The sequence below is a fragment of the Mercenaria mercenaria genome, chromosome 2 (assembly GCF_021730395.1).
Source record: "Mercenaria mercenaria strain notata chromosome 2, MADL_Memer_1, whole genome shotgun sequence".
NCBI classification, from domain to species: Eukaryota; Metazoa; Mollusca; class Bivalvia; order Venerida; family Veneridae; genus Mercenaria; species Mercenaria mercenaria.
This window is the reverse complement of record NC_069362.1, coordinates 46,763,088-46,786,216: the sequence shown is the minus strand read 5'-3', so window position 1 is coordinate 46,786,216 and position 23,129 is coordinate 46,763,088. Positions and strand designations below refer to the sequence as shown.

Genomic DNA, 23,129 nt, shown 5'->3' with positions numbered 1-23,129 from the left:
TCCAACAAGTGGTGTTTGAACACTACTTTTTCCGTTGCAATATTTTTAGATATTTTTTTAAAATGGTAGGAGATTTTTAGACATGACTCTGACAAAAAATTGCATTTGCACAGTGTTGAGCATTTCAACAAAAAAAGTCACCACAAAGACAGTTGTGAATTATATCAAATTTGATAAATTACTAAACTTACATTTTCCACAAGTAGAAATTTCGAAAAAAAAATAGAATGAACACAAATACATGTAATACACTGTAACATGTTCCCTCCAATGAACTGAATAAAATATCTTACAAAGAGTACAACAATGGTGGAGGTGGTGTTAATATGCTCCAATTAAAGTATTTGTTGTTTGGAGAATAATAAGTGGATCATAAAAGAATCTTTATCGCAGCTAATATTGGAGTATATAATGATCGAAACTAATTATCGTTTGGACTGCGGGCAGTCGTGTCGTTGAACCTAGGTTTGCGAAATGTGGTATATTGTGTGGATTATTCGTATAAATCTCTATTTAATTCGTAAATTTTTGGCCTTGCATCAGGCTTTGGGAGCATAACAAGTTGGATCCGGAAAGAAACCTAGAATCCTTGATGACTGCAATACACATTTGTGCTTTGTACAACCTTCGCCTATGCACATAATTTTGACAATTACATAGCAATGGAACCATATAAAGAGTCATGAAAAACAACGTTTTGAACAGTTTTGTTATTTCTATATTTAATATATTGTAACGACAAGTATAATCTCTATAATAGACGCCATTAAAAGCAGTTGTTTGTAGTACATCTAAACACATTCCAAATATTCAATTTTCTTACTGGCATAGCTAAAACTTAACAAAACGTTTGTCGGCGTATTAAGCCTTAAATAGATCTAAATAAGTATTCAGGAGTCATTTAAAACGAATAAATTATATTTTAAATAAAACAGTAATAACTTTGGTAACAGTAATATTATGCAGCCTTTAGATTCATCAATAAAACAAAAAACAGATTATAAAATATGTAAAACACAACATAAACACTGGTTTCACAAAACAATTTTCTTTTTGTTAAACATAACTTTGAGAAAAATAAACATTTAACAAGCTTTAACTATACAATATTAACGCACGTTTAAAGTAACAACTCGTATTCTCCATAGCATAAATAAGCCCTATTTATTTAACAAAAAAGTTCAATAACCTCTTCTTTTAATCATAGCGTAATGTGTTAAAGTCATTCCTTTCTCGCACTTTTTGTCTCCCCTTTCAAGTGTTCCTGTAATGCAGTATCCAAGCTGAAAATCTGCATTACTCACATTCGATGTTAAATGCATTCTAAAATCCGCGTTTGTGTTATCCTTGATTTTGCCCGAAATCACGACAGAGCCATTCTTCACATAATGCACCTTTCCTTTGACCTCGTGCTTTTGTGACCCTGCGACCTCTGATATTTTTACACGTGACCTGCTCCACCAATACGTCTTCAGCAACCAATATGACGAGAGAGCTGGCTGTGCCCATCCTGGAACGATACGTGTATTACGTTTTAAGAGATTTAAAAAGGCCGACATATAAATCTGTATCCCTGTCGAAAGATGTTATAATTAGCTAATACTAGTACATGCCCTATGTCACTGTGACCGATAAAACACCAAAAATCACATATTGGTTCTGAAATCGTTCTGACGACACCAGTGTGCAATCTTAAGGTAATGTAATGTAAGGTAAGGTAAAATAATGAAAAGCAGTAAGTTGCGGCCATTAATTATCACCACTTTTCAAACAGCCATTTCAAATTCAAAAAAAAAAAAATTCAAATCTTCTATGTTAAACCATTTCTTTCATCAATACAACAGCTTTTTGCTAAGAAGTATGTTTTTTTTGATTCATAAGTCAGTAGTACAAGCTTAACAACATGAAGAGTATGTAGTATGTGCCTTTGATTGACTGAAAAAAACAGCACATTCTTTCTTAGAATTATGATGACCAAATATCATTCAAATTCTATGAGATTTTAGAAAATTATATGATTTGATGTCGTCATAGGGGAGTTTTGTCCATCTTGACCGGAATACAATTAGTACGCATTATGTTGCATACTTCCTTATTGTCAACGAATTACTTCTTATAATTTAAAAGATGTTTTCCTAGAAAAACTTGTAAATAAGTTTTCTTGCGCCAAAACTTAATTATAAGGACATTAAGCTACATTTCAAGAACATATTACCAAGATTCATTTCCCTAGTGAAATAGTTTGCAAATATTGTAAAGGATCATAAACTGAAATTCTTATCATTGTAAAAGTCAATATTAATACTCTCTTGACATGTGAGAAATCGTTCGTTGTTCTCCTAGATATTTAATCATGATTTGGAACGGAAATTTCGTGAAAGCGGAATCCGAATCTTTTTTAATATTCTCCATCAGGTGATACATTTGGTATTTCAGTCCAGATAATGCATACATTTCTTCAACAACTTGAACCACTCTTCGTCAGTGTGGAGTTGCATGTTGTCGTAGTCAATTTGTTCTCTCCAACACGCTTTTTGTTTGTAAATTTCACAAACAGGAGCGTTTTCCTGATATATCAATTTGATTAAGATTAAGAATATTTGTATCGATCATTTGCTTCTTAATATTATTTCTCTTTAGGCTGAGATTTATTCATGTTATCATGCATGACTGCACGGAATTAGAATTAAAGGTTTGCTAACGATTCAGTAAGTTCATAAATTCTGAAGCATTAAATGTCAAAAGTGTGCACATTGATTTGACATGGTGAGGTCTTATATGAATATTGACAGTTTTAAAATTTATTTAACTGCATATGTTTCATTTCTCAATAGTGTTTAAAGATGTTGTAACGCATAAAACGTATACATATTCTCATGCGTTCACGTGTATGTTAACTTTACTCGATGTCTGTTTGCTAGATTCCTGACTTTGTAGAATGACACCCCACTTCCACATCAATGGTTCCCTAAATCGCTTATTATATACATAGATTAATAAATCTCTATAACTAAAATTGTTCGTTTCTCTAAAGCCCGTCTTTCCCGTATAAATGCAATTGTTGTTTGGAAAATATTTCTCTTTTACCATCCATGCCATCTATATATTATTCACAGAAGCATTGACGTGACATCAGACCGATATATCTATTTATTCAATTAAATCGTATTCAAGCAACAAGTGTCAGAACTTAGTGTTACGATCTTGCGAAAGACTAAATGGCTTCTGGCTAATACAGACACTGTCTTTTCTGTAGTTATTTTTGTTCTGTTCTGGTGTATAATTCTCCTACTGCAGAAAAGAGGTTACGATGTTAGAAGATTTATTTTCTCTGTGTCTGCTTTGAAAATATCCTCTAACGACTCTGGTACAGAAATCAATAGCTTGGTCAACTAGCCGCATACTGGACAATATTTGTATACATTGATATCTTACGCATAAGCAAAAAGTCACGATTCGTCTTACTCCAATCATCTTACAATTTAAAAACATTTTAAACTATACTTGCTGTACAGAGCATTCCCTTGGCTAAGATAATAAGTTGAATGCCAGTATAACTCTTGCCATCAACCGGTTAAAACCGCAGGTGGCGTTTATACCACTGACAACTCCAATGGTTTCCTAATTGTGTTTCTTTATGCGTTAGGTTTCAAATTGTGAATTTGTTTTTACTTTACTTGCACTTCCATGATATATATCCTATATATGCGAAGGCCTGAGTGAATAAGTACGACGCCTCTGAACAAAAAAAGAAACGTGTTTTTTTTTGCCCATAGAGACGCAAAACTGAAATCTATTTGTATTCTAACACGTTCGAATTAGACCAGGAAGGGATACTAATCTGGAATAAAATGCGGTTTTAAATACGCGGGAGTAAACCGGAATAGTCATAGTAGGTCATTTTGCGAAACGTGTTCTAATCGACAAGACAATACACGGTAAAATCCTTCTTTGTGAATATATTAAGAAAATCCTTAAAGTGTCAGAACAGATATTTAACCTTTTGACGGTTTTGACTCCTGTATGATTTAACTTGAATATCTAAATTTATATCAATCTTTTCTATAACGTCTTGCACCACGGGTTTATTTGCCTCCTGCCTCACTGATTCCTGCTATAAAGTGATTGCTTTTTAATTTGATTAGATTACACCTGATTATAGGATTACACATGGGCGGATATTCTCCACAATAATGAAGTCGTTTCGATAAATACGACTTATTGGCGCCATAATCAGAACATCTTCAATTTGTTTCATTGTCTGAATGATCAATTAACCATGATTTGCAGGAAAGTTGCTGCTAGCTAATTGTACTAACGGCAAGTAATCATTATAAGTGATTTTAATTAATTAACCGTGGATATGAGCAAATGTTTTATTCTGATCTACAGACTGAATTTGCAGGGACTATTTCGACCAAGGTAAAGTATAATTGAGCCTTGCCATGAGAAAACCAACATAGTGGGTTTGCGACCAGCATGGATCCAGACCAGCCTGCGCATCCGCGCAGTCTGGTCAGGATCCATGCTGTTCGCTTTCAAAGTAAATTACCATTAGAGAAACTGTTAGCGAACAGCATGGATCCTGACCAGACTGCGCGGATGGGCAGGCTGGTCTGGATCCATGCTGGTCGCAAACCCACTAAGTTGATTTTCTCATAGCACGGCTCATATGTTGAAAATGCAAACCCATCCACAAAGTAAGGAATCTGCAAACAATATAGTTTATACGGGGTAGTTGTTTAAAGCTTTATCATATAAGGACTATATTTCACATTGGCTCATTTTTCCAGTTATACAGTTTTCAAATATGCCTATATCTTCGTAGATAGCCCAGATGTGGAGATAATATAACAAGAAGAAGAGAAAAAACGACATTTAGAAGCATAATTGACATTTACATGTCTTTTGCTTATAAGCAGTAAAAAGTCTACCAGTCGTCTTCATTTCTTACTTTGTTACTTATATGTATATACTAAAGGTCATGGCGGTTGTGCAATTTTCAGATCTGGTTTGCAAAATTGCATTGTAATGTCATTATGTGGATGACAACCTTTTTCCAGTTCTAAATAATTTATTCAGTGTAAAATAATTTTCCGTCATGTGTACATGAAATATGTATACTTTAAAGCAAATAAGTAGATGAAAGATAGTTTTTCTTATTACAAGCTATTGATTAGTACGGGAGCGTTTCAATTCCAGATCATGCAACATTGAGCGCTATGATCTTGCTCTGAGAGAATAAGGCAGTCGTTTACGAGCATTAATTATTGAAAATATTTCACAGTTTTATCGGTACTTGTTGATTTATTTCTGTTTATAGAGTGTAGCTTGTGCCTGATAATGTATAAAACCAGAAATTAGTTTGCTTATCACTTAGCCAGGCACGCGCAACGACATGCATTATCACATATCAATAATTCCAATTCCTGTCCTGCTGCTTTAATTCATCCAAGTGTTTTTAGCAATTTTGAACTTACAAAATGTCCATGAAGTTTGTTTTTTTTTAATTTATCTAGATAACAACATATAAAGAAAACTGACAAAAGTATGTTTGGTCAAAATAATTAACTTTCATTAACGCAAATTTTGCGCGTGTCTTTGAAAGGAATAATATATGATCCATAATTTCATATCACAAGCACAACAGCGTTATTTTGCTTTTCTGCGCATGTGATATTATTTTTTCATATCACCGGTTGAGCATGTTGAGAGATTGATACTTTCGCATTGATTAAAAGACTGGGTCGATAAACTTTCAGACGAGGCGCTTATATAATTATATTTTAGGATTAACTAACCCTTTTCTGGTGCTCTTGCATGTGCGAACAAGGCCGAATTTTCTCTTTTATGCTACGTGCAAAATATTTCGAAAGCAACTTTTCATCAAATATTGAATCGAAACTACCATCAAGAGATTGGAAAGGATCTAATTAAGAAAATGAGTGCTCACACTTATATGTTTCGTTTAGAAAAAGAAAGTTATCGCCGTTTTTCGAATGCTATTGATTGATGCAATGTTGTAATATTAGAATAAATATGATGGGTCAGCGATATGTAAACGTCTCGGCTAAATATATCAAAAAGTCAGCAAAGTCGCCACAAATTATGAGTGCTAACAAGTAAAGACTCTTTAATTCTGTCTTCATTATTTGGTTAGTAATTACTTTTTAATGTTAAATAAATAAATGTGTTGATTTTCCAGTAATTGTTTTGACCCTTATAATCTTTCGGTATAATAAAATAAATGTTGCATTCCTGAAAGGGTGATATGAAAAATGTTCACCCCTCGAAATATAAATATAGACCTCGGCTGGCGCCTCGGTCGATATTCATATATCTCGCGGTGAACATTTTTCATATCACCTTCTCAGGAATGCAATATTTATATAATATGAATAGACTAAATTTAAGTCTTAGTGCGTCCGTCGTAATCTGTGAACAACAAAAACATTTTTGTCTGACCTAAAAGGGAAAACGTTTTTCTCAAACAAGATGCAATTTAAGATATAAATCCTATATATTTTTGTTTAGCTATATAATATACATCACATACAATCCTAGACACTTCTGTAACTTTCCGCATTCTGATCATTGTCGTTTTATGTTTGACGTTAGGGTTATATTTTCACAATTTTTGTTTTAAATGCTTCATTATAACATGTCTCCAAATTCATTCCCATTTTATCCTTACAATAAGAAAAATACTCGACAATAAAGGCTGAGCAATTAAATGAATACGTGAATATGCCATTTTAGAAATATATAATGCCCGACAAAGTCAGTTCAAATAATGAACATATCTTGTTTTAAGGATAATGAGTACACTAGTTTTAAGGGTACTGAATACACTGGAAGCCTCCGCACAAATACTGTATGAATAATTACCTTCATATGGAAATAAATGTATTTTTGTCGGAACACCTTCATGGCTGAAGAACTTTCGGCAGCATTTGCCTCTTGTCTCGTAGTAAAACAGTTGAACCATGCTGAATTTTAACCTTTAATTGATGACACACAATGACCAGGCCACTACTGCAAAATAAAATACATATATCTGTTATAAGTAAAATGAAAAAAATGACAAAAATCGCTCAGTTTTTATTTTTTTTACTTTGGCAAACTCTGTTTTTGCACAACGTTGAAACTATTTTTTTCAAATTTGTTATCTTAGTTTAAAGTGAAATATTCAAGATATTTTCTGTGAAATTGTTTATGGGGTCTAACTCTCATGGATTGCGCATTTTTTTACTAATGTACGATAAACTAAATATCATTTCAATGAACAACTCAAATTTCCATTCAATTTATCTTTTATTTATGAATGTCTCCACTCCACGATATTGTTACTTTTGCAGAAACATTTTACATTTTATGCATACAGAAAAATTAATTAATTTAGTTTTTGATGTAGTCGTTCATCCAAAAGCAATTAAATTAAATATTGAAACCAGAAATTAAATATGCAGATATGTTATTGACATTCGGTCTTCAAATTCTAAAATAAAGTGTACATAATCCTCACTAGTGGAAATTCGAATTTTTATTATTTTCCGTAGAAACTAGAAACAATAAATGCGATTGATGTCATAGAATCAGAAAGCAGACAAAGTAATGTCACGTTCGGGAACCATTACAAAATATTGTGATTCATTCAAATCACTTAACAAACAAATTTTACTGTAACAATTGATTTTTGTCATTTTATGTAGTTGAATAGTACTCAATTGAAAGTTCGCATATCATATCAAGTGAAATATGAATCAAGCTAAATGGCATCTAAATCAGTTCTTTATATCTTAAATTTGAATCGGTTCATTTTGTACGAATTGTTATCAAAGGTATAACTTATAAATGCCATTTCGTCTATATGTTTCTTTCCATATGTTTCTTAACAATCCGTATTCCAGATTCCGTGGTAACATATAACTTATATAAGTCCATGTATTTAAACACAAACACGAAATATTAAAAAAGAAATAGTAATATCAACTCAAGTCTGTGCAACAGAATTTAAAGTGGAACCCAATTTCGTTCTTGTCAAATATTATCACAAATATATAGTGTTGAATAATGTTAACTTTATGTGATTGGAAACTGAGCTAAAATATCTTATAATTAATAGTTAAATATACACTGTATTTTATGCTGATGATAACAAATATTAAATGTAGTCATATCAACAAAAATGTTACACAATTAATTAAAATACTAAACAAAGAATCTGTTTTATTTCATATTTTATATCAATATACCGCGTACTAGGTCTATCATCAACGTACAAAAATTCTTAGATGTCCATTTAAATTTCCCTTTTAGAGAGTATTGCAGAAATTTTTAAAAATGCAGTGCAGGGGAAAACAATCATCAAGCTTTAAATCCGAATAAAGTAATTCGAAATTAAATAACTAATAACAAGACAAAGCAAAGACTTAAATGTCACTCATTTATCCATACCACTGAAGAAAATACCAAAATATAACACCGCGCTAGGAACCGTTTTTAACCTCGCAGAAGCAATAATTTAATCCCTTCCATATTTCCAATTCCATTTAAGATAGTTCACCGTTAAGCAACGCGTTCAGAAGCATGTTAACCGAGGCGAAAGCAACAAGTTGTTTTAATTCCATATTTCCAGTATCGACTTACCGCCGACCGAAAACTCAATTCCTTTTCCCCCACACTTGTTCTACATTCCTATACCATGTCCAATAAAACTAAGAATGCCACTGGGTGTCAAGAAAAGTCTTCATTGAGGATGCTCATATATCAGAAAAGCAAATGAAGCCGCGGATCAATAGAATTACACTTTCAGCGACACAAAACATAATAAGTTATATATCTTCAAACGCTTCCTTTCACATTGAAAGCCGATCGATGGGCGACTGTCAAGATAGATTAGGACTTTTGCAAACCATCTCTTGTTGTATTCTCTCAAGCGGCGTCTGCGCGAGACGTTTTCTCTAAAAGTATTGAAATTGTAGCTTATTCATTTGGTTTCTTAGGTTTTTATGTACGTTTATTAAATAATGGCACATCTGCGTCTTGGGTTATATTTTCTGGTTTTATTGTCCTAGAATAATGAATTCCGGAATAATATCTCTCAAGCGAAATGGTAAACTTAAGACTAACTATATATGGCAGTCCTTAGGATTGTCTTTAAGAATGATGTCTTAAAAAGAATGAAAATTAATAAATCTTAAATGATCCATAAACCGATGCCACACACTACCATCCCACTTTATATCATTTCATTAAAATCTCATTGTAAATAAAGTAAAAACTTAAAACTTAACAAATATGGTGGAATCATTTTAAAACCGAAAATAGAAAGAAAACAATCAATAAATTAACGTTCTAGAAAAATGACATGTTTACAATTCAGACGTGCAGTTCTTCTTGTATAGAAAAATAATTATAGCATGTTTACGATTCGGACGTGCTTAGAAAATAAATTAGAAACATATGTCTCTCTAGGAACACAGGCATCGGTTTCAGATTAAACCATCTGGGGACGTCAGTATAAAAATGAAAAAAAAAATACTCGTTTGCATGTAAACATGCTGCAATTCACGAAAAAGGAACGATAATATTGTACATTCAGTGGATCATTTATATATAATTCATATGCAATAAAATATCAAAAGACATATAAATGTCATTGACTACTGTTTCTGTATGGTAGTTATGTGGGACTAGATTAGCTGGTGACATACGTCTGTGTTTTATAGATGTACATTTGTTTGGATCATTCGCAATAAAAATAAACATGCGAAGATTAATTTCTGACGTCTAATAACAAAGTCTAAAAAGCATTGATACTATAAACCCATGACGTAGTTCCAAGCTTTATTTGCATATGTATTTCAATTGTTATCGCCTTAGAACCCAATGGTAATTAAAAAATTTAACCAAGAAACTTTTCTAAGTACAAAAAGGGCCATAATTTTAACAAGATGCATATCAGAGTTATAGGTGTTGGCATACACAGTTATCTTATGATGATAAACAAGTGTGCAAAAAATCAAAGCTGTAGCTCTTATAGTTTCTGAGAAAAGGTGGACCTAAAAAGAAACTCAAATTTTCAAAAACGACCAAAGTCTAAAAATGAATATCAGAGTTATGGCACTCGGAAATTTCCGTGTGATTATTTTACGTATTCTCCTTAGGCTATTCGGCATTTTTTGGACGCAAATATATCCCAAGCGTACGTGGCTTTCCATAAAGCACGGAGAACACCAAAATCACAGGTTATTGTCTGATTATTATCATAACGCGTCGATTTTCTAAGGTAGATAAACATTTAACAGAAATATAGGTCAATGTATGAATATAAATCTAACAAAAGCAGTTGATTTTTATGACAACGGAGTAGTATATGTTTCATTTTTCAGAACGTGATTACACGACTACACATTTTAAAAAACAGCAGCATTTATGAATTCAACGATCGAGATAAAGTACATGAAATAAACTTTGGCTTGCAGTTCCATGTACTAAAAAATCAAAACAAAATTAAACAGACTGCGCCTTGAAAAAGCAGAAACATCATATAATGTGCAGAACTTGATACACATCAAAATGCAGCATAACGATAATATCCTGCGTCAATGGTATATTAAATATCAATTTGTTGCTGTATTACATGTTAAGTGCGTGGGACTAGATGTACGAAGTGTCTTTTTTGTTGTCATATGTCTGTGCTGTAAAGGTATTAATAGCCATCCAGAAAAGGCATTATACGGAAAATCTGCAGTGTTAGCGTTTACATGCATCCATGTGCGTTTAATTTAGCTGCTTACCTATGTGTTATATGAATTGCGATGCTTGTATAACTCCTAATGAAAAGGTCAATGTGCATTGTAGCCTTTAGGATGTTTAGAACTTGTATCCGTTCGCCCGCTTGGCTCCGAAGGGAGAGCGCAGATCTACGGATTTCGGGGCTGTGAGTTCGGTCTCCGGACGAAACGTAAGTTCTCCATGATAACTGATAAAAGACATTGTGTCTCAAATCAGTCCTCTTCCATGCTAATATGTCTTTGTAACAAATTTGTTCTGTTGAGTCGTGTCTATACTTTTTTATTCGAGTGTAAATGAGTCCTAGAATATTTTCAGCGCCAAACAAAAACAGCAGATTTTTACAGACACTGTTTGACTGCATATGTTTGTGACTTGTAAATGTGTGAGAACCTTAATACCCCTACAATCAACTTAAGGATGCAGTATACTATGTCGTAAATTTGGATTCAGTAATATTTAAACATAGCGATTCATTATACATTGTTTATTTAAGTCATTGGCTGTATACAATCTCTTATTTCTTTATCTCTGTCCCTTCAAGTAAACATTTTATCCAGTTTTGGAGTACATTGCCCTTTACAAGCATTTGTATTGAAAGAAAAATAAAAATATGGATATTCACGGTGCCTATACCACGTGACTTTTATGGCTATGTGTGGGTATAAAAAAAACATAAACAGCCGTCGATTCAAGGAACATTTTTCATGATAACTTTCTTAATCCTGCACAAATTTTATTCAAATAAAGACGAGGGCCCGGCCATAAGAAAGATACAATCACGGCCCATCAGTTTGAGAAGAATAAGTTCGTATTTTTGTCGGAAAGTGCAACGGTTGAGTATGTGTGGGTGCATTCTGTTAAAATCGTTTATAAAACTCTTAAAAATGCGTTCAGCGACAGGGCAAATGGAACCGAGAATGTAATTTTACCTTGTTTGACAGTTGCAAAATGATCGTTAAGAAATATTATAGCGTATTCCTCTCGTTTTTTAAATAAATAAAAAATGCTATGTGTGGGTGCCGCTAAATTTATGCTATGTGTGGGAGTAAACTCATAAAAATGATACCGTTGCTTGAGATACTTGCACTAAGTGAGTTCTAACTTGTGTTACGTTCATAGAAATGAGTATCCATCTAGCATAACTGATCTTTTTTATTTTTTTAGAAAGTCGCTGTGTTATAGAGAATAGCGCGTCAGATTCATTGTTGTTATTGATTACGAGCGCGTGTTATCAAACATAATTATTTAAACGTTAAAACTCGGATATATGATTGAAGTAAAATTTATGAAAACGTTATTTCCAATCTCCTTCAGTTGTATTAAAGTGCTGTTTTTTTTATCTTGGTGCATAAACAACGTTTTTCATAAACACGCAATTGAATCAGTGTCCCTAAGGTAGTTTTAAAGGGCAGTATGTGTGACAATATAATGTAGAGCATATATCGTAGCCTTGGATGCTGCTCCATTGTAAATTCCTCTGCTCACCTAGTTCGTGGTTAGTTGCAGCTAAAATGGTATTTATTGTAGCTTTGCGCTAAACGTTTGAAACAACACAAAATTTAGTTACTACTATTACAGGGTTGTAGTTCAAACCACTTTTCAAGCATAAAGAAAGGGCTTCAATCCCTCCAATGAAAGTAAAGTACCTGCGATAGTGCATGTAAAAACTGCTATTAAATTCATACCACACACATAACGCATGGAGTCATTTCAACAGAGTCGTTATTCATACTTAAACCACTGTACGTCAGTATTGCGTCTTAACTGTTCACAGGAAAATATAAACACATAGTTAAGAAATGATATTTTGGCAAAAGTTTATATATAAAAACAGTAAAAAGGTAAGACAATATGGTGAACTCTTCCGTGCCAAACAACAAGGTGAATCGTATTGCATGGAGAGTTTACTTGCCTGACTTACCCATTTTACTATTGAAAATATTCTGTATATAAACGATGTTCAAAATATCGTCTGTGAATCTAACTAATATTAGGATTGACATGTATGTTGTGATGCAGTAAGTTTGTTTGTTTGTTCGTTTGATTTCAACGCCCTTTTTCAACAGTCGGATCCATATGAGGCGGGCAGTTCACCTAACCATCGTTCCTGGGAAGTACCGGTATACTAGACTCCCATCCTCCGTAAGCAACTGCATACTTTCTCACATAAAGAGACATAGTCGGTAGCTGGGGCTCGAACCTACGGTCCTCTATCAATGAGAGGTTACAGTGGTTTGAAGTCAGTGACATTAACCACTCCACCACGGAGGCAGGTCACAGTAGATAAGTATAATGGAGTGTCCTTTATCACTAACAAAGTAGAAGACAATCAAAATATTGGTAAACTTATGTCTGTTAGATCATTTTAAGAGAAGTTCCTTGGACAGTTCACCCCCTTCATAACAAACAATTTTACTCTTTATTTGTTTGATAATTTCTTTGGAGCCTTATTTTCTGTAATGGTCTTGTTAGAATGAATGTAGGCGCTTACAAAACCAATCTGTAGCGCGTCTATCGCTAAAAGTACAGCCAAATAATTTTAAAGAAACACTCAATCAATTACATTTCTTGATAATTAAAATTTCAGTTTGTGATTTTAGAAGAGTTCGTCCCAGATCTGTTGTGAGATAATATCTATCATAGCTTTTGTTGTTTTTTTTGTGTTGGTTTTAACCAACATCATTCATTCTAACCAGACCGCGCCCTCGTGATATAATTCCTTTGCATCTGAATTCCAAACAATGATTTATTCAGCGACAAATCACTGGATGAGATATATTATTTCTTAAATAGGATTAGCGACCCTGATGAAATGACTCCATGTGTTATGTGTGTGGTATGAATTTAATAGCAGTTTTTACATGCACTACCGCAGGTACTTTACTTTCGTTGGAGGGACTGAAGCCCTTTCTTTATGCTTGAAAAGTGGTTTGAACTACAACCCTGTAGTAGTAGTAATTTGTGTTGTTTCAAACGTATAGCGCAAAGCTACAATAAATGCCATTTTAGCTGCAACTAACCACGAACTAGGTGAACAGTGGAATTTACAATGGAGCAGCATCCAAGTCTACGATCTATGTACTACACTATATTGTCACACATACTGCCCTTTAAAACTACCTTAGGGACACTGATTCAATTGCGTGTTTATGAAAAACGTTGTTTATGCATCAAGATAAAAAAACAACAACAACAAAAAAAAAAACAAAAAAAAAAACAACACTTCAACACAACTGAAGGAGATTGGAAATAACTTTTTCATAAATTTTACTTCAAACATATATCAGAGTTTTAACGTTTATTCTAGCATAAAACTGCTGTTATTGTCACTTTTCGGGGATGTTTTAAATAACAGGAGAGGAAACGTGTGTTAACAGAGATATTCTCGCGCTCACGTGCTGTTATAACACCTTTTTATATATGCACGTTCCATGGCAGAGTGTAAACGCATTACCTGATTACAGCCCCAAAACGGATTATTCAAAATGAAATGACGTCAACGTGACAAAACAACATAGACCTAAGCGTGCATTTCATGGAAATTCAATGATGTTGAGGAACAATATATTCATTTTCCCGTTTTTAACGCGTTTTATGCTAGAATAGCGTTAGCGCATATTCTTTTCGTGTTATAACATCTTCAGAATCCCTTGGTAATCGTTGGTACCCTCGCCCTAACGGGCTCGGGTACCAACCAATCCCTCGGGATTCTGCAGATGTTATAACACGAAAAAATATGCGTTATCCCTACAAAGATGTTTGATAACACGCGCTTGTAATCAATAACAACAATGAATCTGACGCGCTATTCTCTATAACACAGCGACTTTCTAAATAAAAATAAAAATAAAAAAGATCAGTTATGCTAGATGGATACTCATTTCTTCTATAAATGTAACACGAGTAAGTTAAAACTCACTAAGTGCAAGTATCTCAAGCAACGGTATCATTTTTATGAGTTTATTCCCACACATAGCATAAATTTAGCGGCACCCACACATAGCATTTTTTTATTTATTTAAAAAGCGAGAGGAATACGCTATATTTCTTAACGATCATTTTGCAACTGTCACACAAGGTAAAATTACATTCTCGGTTCCATTTGCCCTGTCGCTGAACGCATGTTTAAGAGTTTTATAAACGATTTTAACAGAATGCACCCACACATAGCACGTCGGCAATCTGACTGAAAAATGCGCGGTTGCACTTTTCGACAAAAATACGAATTTGTTCTTCTCAAACTGATGGGCCGTGACTGTATCTTTCTTATGGCCGGGCCCTCGTCTTTATTTGAATAAAATTGGTGCAGGATTAAGAAAGTTATCATGAAAAACGTTACCTGAATCGACGGCTGTTTATGTTTTTTATACCCACACATAGCCATAAAAGTCACGTGGTATAGGCACCGTGATATTTAACACTTTTCATTTCGTTTGTATCTTACACATATAAGTCTGTATAGTTGATAAACTATTGGTACATGCATTAGTGATCTAATATAAGCTTAAATTCTAACACTAGATTCTAGCAGACTCGACTTGATTGTGTCTATTCATAAGAGTTTATGAAACTTGCAAGATCTCTCAGGTCTGACCTTTTCTCTGAAATCCAATCCAATTTTTTGAATAAACTCTTCAGCGGAGAAAAAGAAGCGGTTCACGCTAATGTGTCTTTGTATCAAATTACCTCTGTTGAATTGTGTCTCTCTACTGAATATAAATGCGTCTGAGAACATATAAGCGTAAAAATGTTATTAAAGGTATGCATCAAAATCCTAAGAAATATGAGGAAAATCTAATTTTATGAAACGATAAACGAGTTTATGTAAGATCAATACAGCAAACATTTACTTAGAGTCGAACCCAGAGGAAAACGAATCAGTTTGTTCATATCCTAGTTAACATTTTTAACAGTATTTCAGATATATAACGGCGGGCAGTTAACCTAACTGGTGTTCCTGGATTATGCACCAGTACAAACCTGTTCTCCGCAAGTAACTGCCAACATCCCACATAAATCAGAGGTGGAGGACGAATGATGTCAGACACAATGTCTTTTATCAAATCGTCACGGAGAACATACGCTCCGCCCGGGGATCGAACTCGCGACCCCGAGATCGATAGGTCTGCGCTCTTCCTATTGAGCTAAGCGGGCGGACAGTTAACACAAATCTTCTAAAGTACGAGACACATTGAAAATGTTAAAAACCTTGAGAGCATAGAACAAGTCCAAGTAAAATAACAGCACACTTATGTACATAATGATAAAATGGCCATTCATACCTATTAAGCACTGACTTAAAATGGCATATATCCTTTTCAATATACTGAGAAAGTACACATAAATACATTTTGGAAAGGTAATTTTAATCTCTAAAACTATAGAGCGCAATCCGTCATTTAATGGAAAGAATATCTAAACAATCATCCATTTTTAACGAAGCTTTAAACTTTGGGAAGTCCCTTGAACATGAAAACCTTTTACTGCATTTATTCAGTATACCCTACTGCAGCGACTGGTTTCAAAGAATTCTTACATGTATATTTGCCTTCAAATAAGTTTTATGTCCTTGTATGTGACCACGGGTTACATGTATGCATCCTTAACCATACAAAATGCCATACAAATGGAACATTTTTACATACTTGTGACCCATTTTCAGCAAGCAGGAAACAGAGCATACAGATAAATGCAGTATATATGTTTTAGCCTTTTCCCTGCTGTATTTCTAAAATAGGCTGGTCCATCATTCATTTCAAACAGTACCATTTATTCTTTGAAGGGGTGTTCACGGAAAATTGTCTGATTGAATAGCGAACAGAGCAGACAATGATCAGACTGCACGGACGTGCAGGCTGATTTTGGTCTGCTCTGGTCGCAAAGGCAGAACCACTTGCCGCCAGCAGGCTAAAGGTATCCTAGCTATATGTAGTATACGCATTGTTCCAAAATTGATGATTGGTTTTCAATTACCTGTAGATAGATGTCTATTTTATTCATAGGTTCTATGAACAGTTTCATTTATTCTCTTGAAATATATAAACTTTTAAACCTGTATACTTACGATAATTTACCTTCCAAATACTAATCTTTACTATTTTAGCGGCTAAAATGTCTTATAGCGTAATGCGCTACCTTATGCGAAATTTAATGGACTCAATGGTCACAAGATATCAGTAATAGTAATCACCAACCAAGCATTTTATGTAGCATACACTTATTTTTAATACTTGTAGAGCAGTTTTAACTTAGACATTATTCATCAATATAAAAGACGTAAACATCTAACTATATTCAACGAACGTAAAAGATCAACACAAAGAATCAATACAAGAACAAACCCCTGATCAGTATTCTTCATGAGCTTCTTTTGTCTTGTACTGGTGATCTACAGTCGTGAATGTGTTATATATGGTATACATTGTACGAATGCTAAACAAATCAATCGGTGATATACAAACTTATTTCTTGTCGAAACGTTTCAGTTGAAAAACGATTTATAAGCTTTTTTTTCATCATTGAATATTGCGCGGATAGGGAAAAGAAGTTGTCGGCCTTGTTCGAGTTGTTAATGTCTCAGACTTCGAATCATTACCCAGCATCAATTTTGGTTCAAAACCTCGCCTGGAGCGTGGAATGCTTTCTGTGAGACAGTCATTCAGCTGTGCTACGGACTGTCTACCGGGGTGGTCGCCAGTCTTAACAATGTCAGGAGGGGCATCTTGCGTCTACGTCCACATTAAAAAAGCTGAAAAGCAGGAAAATCGCCATATGAACTTAATTGTGTCGCTTTGACTCTAAATCCTATATTACCCCTCCCCGCGTCCATATCTCCACAAACCCCAAAAAAAGTGGTGGGGGGAGGGGGAAGGTGGAAACGACTGCGAAAGTTCAAATGTTAATCAAACACATCCAGATGACAGAATCAATCAAATTGTAGTTTTAAATAATTACAGTAGAAACACCTCAGTTATATAGTTTTATTAAACAGATGAACTTTACTGCTTTATTCAAGAGATTGGGTCAACATTGTTTGAATCTAGTTTGAAACACAAGTGTAGTTTCGACCATGGATAATCCAACTAAATTTGCGCGGTACAGTTTTTTAGGAATTCCATGGATTATAAGTTAATTTTACATTGTAGCTTAGCTTCAGTCATTTGAATATTAACTATTCTTCTTGCAGCAGACCGTAAGTCAAAATGTGATTTTCAGAACCGTATCCTGTCAGCGTGGGCAATTGTCATAGTAAATTGATTCGTGGTATATTCTGGCTAGTAACTCAAGAGTAATTATACTTATTTTTATTCAATTATAAAATAGAGAATAATTCCTTTTACACAAATTAAAAAAGATATATTTTCTAATACCATCACTTATATACTATCTTTTTTAGAGAGACTCAAAACTCTGCTAGGAACTTTTGCAAATTTAAACTGACGTAAATTAAATACAGATACATTTATTTTCTCCAAAAGATGTGTATTGTATTGTATTGTAAATAACCGTAATAAAAGGTTGCAATCCAAGACAAACGGGAAAAGCGATGGAATAGTTAATTTTAAGATCGAATGTTTTAGGAAAACAAAATAAGAGGAAAGACTTTTGATTATTTATTTCTAATCAATAATATAACTATAATTAAAAATTATTAATTGCATTTTTTGTGACATTACATGAAACACTAAAATGACTCACATTGGGCGCTTCTGTGTACCCAAACTTATACATAAATTTTGTGAAATAATTAACGTTCTTTGTTCTTCGTTGATTTCATAGTTGCGTAGATCTTCTACACTAAATCGAAACGAAAAATCAAATCTCAAGTTCGTTTTACAAAAACAACGAAGATATATCCAGAAATGTTGACCATTATGGTCAAAAGTACGAACTCCTTTGCTCACAATATTAAAGTTACTCGACCACAGTCTGTGTGAAACTTTTAAACATGTTCATTTCCACTAATCGTGTCATAGAATGTATATGACTCTGAAAAATGATAAAGTGGGTGAAAATAAATGTTAGATACTGGTAACAATGCGAGAAGAATGTAAATTATCTGTATTATTTCAAAATGATACCTTCTGCACAATAGTTTTGGTTATTTATAAGAATATCTTGAAAATTGCAAAAGTCTTATGTCCGACTCAATAAGTTTGCACCACTAGTCACGTTCAGACTACTCACTTTTTTTGATTGTTGAGATAAATTATTTTTTGCCTATGCTAACATGTCACATGTGGGATAATGTTTTGAAAATTCTCAAATACAAACTAGCAGTTCGTACGTTTTTAGCCGTACTGTCTGGACTTATTGTTAAACAAACATTAATGGATCGTCTTGAGTTACTGAGAATAGACTGCTCCAATATCAGTAAACAGAAGTGTGATTAGGGAAATATTTTCACCATTTTCCTTTGGGAAACTCACTCTGCAGTGTGTTTCTAACCAGCAGACAAAACAATAACGCAAACGCATGGGACAATAGTACAACATTTGATTCCCATCAATAATATCGCCATATGACACCAATATTCCTTAGGAATCAGAGTGGTAAGTGAACACATTTTGACATTTCAGCAGATATTGTAAACTTAAATTAAACGAGTGGACATTGTAGCAAACATTGGATAATTCGACACTAACGCAACCATACATAATTGCTAAACTTTTAGCGCTCTCACCAAAAAAGCATGATAATGTATTTTCCGTGCAATACAATTATCAAGAAGCCATCTAGTTCTACAGGAATTTACAGATCACGCACCTATTCAATTCCGGAATGCCAATGAAATTGTTTTGCGGGAAAAAAACTAATAAAACTTGTATTTATAAGTCTAAATCTACTGTCGTTAAACTTTAAGCGCTCCTTGGTGTTGTTAATGATAAAGTAACCATGGTGAAACAATTCATTCAATTTCAGATTGTCCTGGATTGTATAGTAATCGGCTTGTTGTAGAACAGTCTACTGTAAACAGTCTTCTTTGCTATGCTTTATCCTGCTGAGTAAAAAAATCCCTAGCAGTGCCATTATGAAATCCTGGTATGATATTTCTATTCATCCTCAAACAAGTTGCATACTGTACATTAAATAGTTTTATATTAGCGACGAGTAAACTGTTACATAAACACTTATTTTAAGCATTCGTCATAGGAAATAGATATTTCTATGATGTTACATTTAAAAAATGAGTGATATAAAACTGCGTTATTAGATATTTCTTTAAAACGTTTTACTTATGTGTAAAAGATGACAAACATCTATATATTTAAAGCTGAAATAAGTGCTGCACATAAAGTATTTTTACAGATACATTTCCATTGTATTTAAAATATGTCATTACTGACTAAGTCACATATAAGTGGAAGACATTGGACTAACTAACCCCCTGACTTGCCAATAACAACTGTCTGACCTAGCCTTCGGTAATTTCTGGGAATAAAATAAATATATGATATATTGAGGCAGCTCACGGGGACATCATTATCTCTTAGACAGTTTAGTGTGAATGTCCAATGACATGCGAGAAGATATATTAAGTATTACCACATTATCTTTATCTGGCTTCTTTTCAGCTTTATTCAAGCTTGTAAGAAATATCATTTGACGCATACAAATTTCTGCATATTTCATTATTACCAAAACTAAGTATAGTACTGGTACAGTACTTTGTAACTTCTATCAAAAATGTTTATTTAGATACGTTTTAACTAACTTTATCTTGTATAAGAGACATGAACTTTCTGTGACTGTTAGAGATTTTGCGATACCATTCTGCATCATGCATTCAACGAACAAAATAAACAATGACAAAAGTTTGACTAGAGGACACTAGTCCAGGTAAGAAACACTTTTAACACATGTTTAGCATATACAAACCTAAAGTATTCAAAATGCCTAGCAATTTGGATGCTGCAAGGAGGTACGTCTCTGCCATTTACGTCAGCTGGACGTCATCCGACAAATTACGAACTGGTTAAATATTTACAGGCATTGTGCATGAATTATTTTATAGGGTTTAAACCGGCCATTTTCGCATCAACATGCATTTTCACGTTTAATACGTATGCATGTCATTGGCGTCCTTGGGATTTGACCATGGTTGGTTAATCTGATGTATCTCAGTTCAGTCTCGATGGCTCGAAACAATTTTACCACCGTAGATGCGAACAATTTGCACTTTGTGTTATACACTCAGTATGAATGTTTGGGGGGGGGGGGGGGGACTTTCTAGATGGAATCCTGAGTGGACGAAAGACGAGAATCATAGTTATTTGTACAATCTTTATGCACAGAAATATATCTACGACATTTTAAATGCAATTCTGTTTTTGCAAAGGAAATGCCCCTGATGATTTTAAACAAGATCATTTAGCAATCCAAGGTAAAAATATCGCAGTGGTCCGACATGTGTATCAGATGTCATCTGACAAAACAATTAATATGATTATAAAAAAAGTAATATATGTTCATCATTAAACGACAAAAAATAGTTCAATGTGTCAGTTGCCAAAGATATATGTGCCATTTATCATAAAGCGGTAGTGTCACAAGTATGTACTGTATACATAAATGAATGCTTAAATCTCTTAATGCTTCTTAATCAAATTATTCCATTATTTTGAACGATACTAAAAGTCACTTCTTCTCTGAACAAAACTCTTGCATAACTTCAAAACTGTATATTTTCATATAGTGTTCACTGAAATCATACTTTTATCATTGATTATTGCTTATTGTACACGATTAAATAGGATATAATTTCTAATTCAAATGGATTGACGTATATCTGAATATATCTAATCAAGGAAACCAGTTAATGGATGAATGCAATTCTAAACGTACAGAAAACAAATTACGTCCGGTTCATGGCATTTCAAAGCCGGTTAACGAGGGTTGGCAGAAATCAATACATCACGCAATTTCCGTGTCTAAAGTAATAACAGACTTATTAGATACACTACAAGTGCCTTTGATCGGCTTTTTCCGTCTTTAATGCTAATACTTGAAACCATATAGAGATGCCGTCTGCGAAGCCGAGCTAATAGTGTTAATGGAAGGACCTTACAAATTTTTCAGCACGTGATTTGCGACCAGATAAAGTGGTGGTTATTAATTATAAGCCCGTTGTTGTATCTGATCGTAAGCCGCTTTAAAACGGCTTCCCAGAAAATTGATTGATTTATTATAAATTATTATGCAATTCAATGCCATTCAGACGTGTGATAATGGCCTTCGTTGGTAAGATATTAAGTTAAAATGGTTCATGCTCTTTAGAACTGAACGAAAATACTTTTTTCAATACAGCAGCAAAGTTTTCATTGATGAAGCTCTGATTTATCTTTTTGATTTATTTGTGTAGTATGCACACTCGTAAAAGCTACGGTATTAGTTTCAGCCAATCGTGTCTCCTATATTGAAAATTTAACCAACGTCTAAGCAAAATGCATGCTAACAATGAATATAAACGATACAAAATGACTTGCGATCACTGATGCGATTTTACTGTTCTGATCGGATATTTATAAATTTACCTCCAGAAATAAAACCATTCCTTGTAATTGGTGTCGATATTTGAAAGGGACGCTGTCACGCTGCTTTTCATGAACAATTTTGAATTGTTTGCCAAGATCTTTCGCAAATAGTCGTCGCTGATAAGCTGAAATCTTAAACTTGCTAAGTAAACAAACCAAATGTGCCAGAGGATCAGCCAAGGAACTACAGTATGCGAGAATGCCTGAATCTTTCGTTTCTAAATGACGATAGCATTCATTGCACAATAATTATTATTTTTTACTTAAATTTCAGTCTGATATTCTTTTATTCAGTTCCGAACGTATAAGCCCTGGCTTAGCTCCATGTACTAAAGTTTTCATATGAAAATAATCGAATTTGAATGTTTGATTGATTTGCGAATGACAGTGGTGTCTAGAATGTACAGGAGCACATCGAATCTGAAAGCAATTGGTCAGACGCTATATACAGGATGACAGAAGAAGAGTAGCTTTCATTCAAATTGGGCCTGATTACGAAAGTCAATTTTTAAATGTACCTAAATGATAAGAGTTCCGATTAGACCGATGGGTGCCAGGTATTGCACATTTCAATACCTCCCATAAACGGATTCGGTCTTACCAGGCCTGCTTTTATCTTTCCTAGTTGCGGTCGATGCTTACCAAAAAGATATTGATTGCATGGCGCACATTGCAGATCTTGATCAGACTGAACGGATGTACAGGCTGATCATGATCTACACTGGTCGCAAAGGCAGAATCAGTCGTGTCCAACATGATAAACGTTAAGCTCAATGAAAATCAAGAAAGGGCAAC

General features: G+C 33.9%; 1 protein-coding gene across 4 annotated transcripts; it reads right to left on the bottom strand.

Annotated features, from left to right (window-relative positions):
• Positions 1–686: 686 nt before the first annotated feature.
• On the bottom strand, positions 687–8,892 carry LOC123563888 (uncharacterized). 4 transcript variants are annotated; one of them, XM_045357013.2, is made up of 3 exons: positions 8,458–8,615; positions 6,889–7,035; positions 687–1,510 (listed from the first exon to the last, which is right to left on the bottom strand). In XM_045357013.2, the coding sequence occupies exons 2-3, from the start codon at positions 6,986–6,988 to the stop codon at positions 1,182–1,184; spliced, it is 429 nt and encodes a 142-aa protein (XP_045212948.1). In that variant the 5' UTR covers positions 6,989–7,035; positions 8,458–8,615; the 3' UTR covers positions 687–1,181. The 4 variants fall into 4 exon arrangements, with proteins under 4 accessions (XP_045212948.1, XP_053392484.1, XP_045212949.1 ...); XM_053536509.1 differs by having other exon boundaries at positions 8,473–8,592; XM_045357014.2 differs by lacking the exon at positions 8,458–8,615 and adding an exon at positions 8,283–8,434.
• Between the last annotated feature and the right edge of the window lie 14,237 nt (positions 8,893–23,129).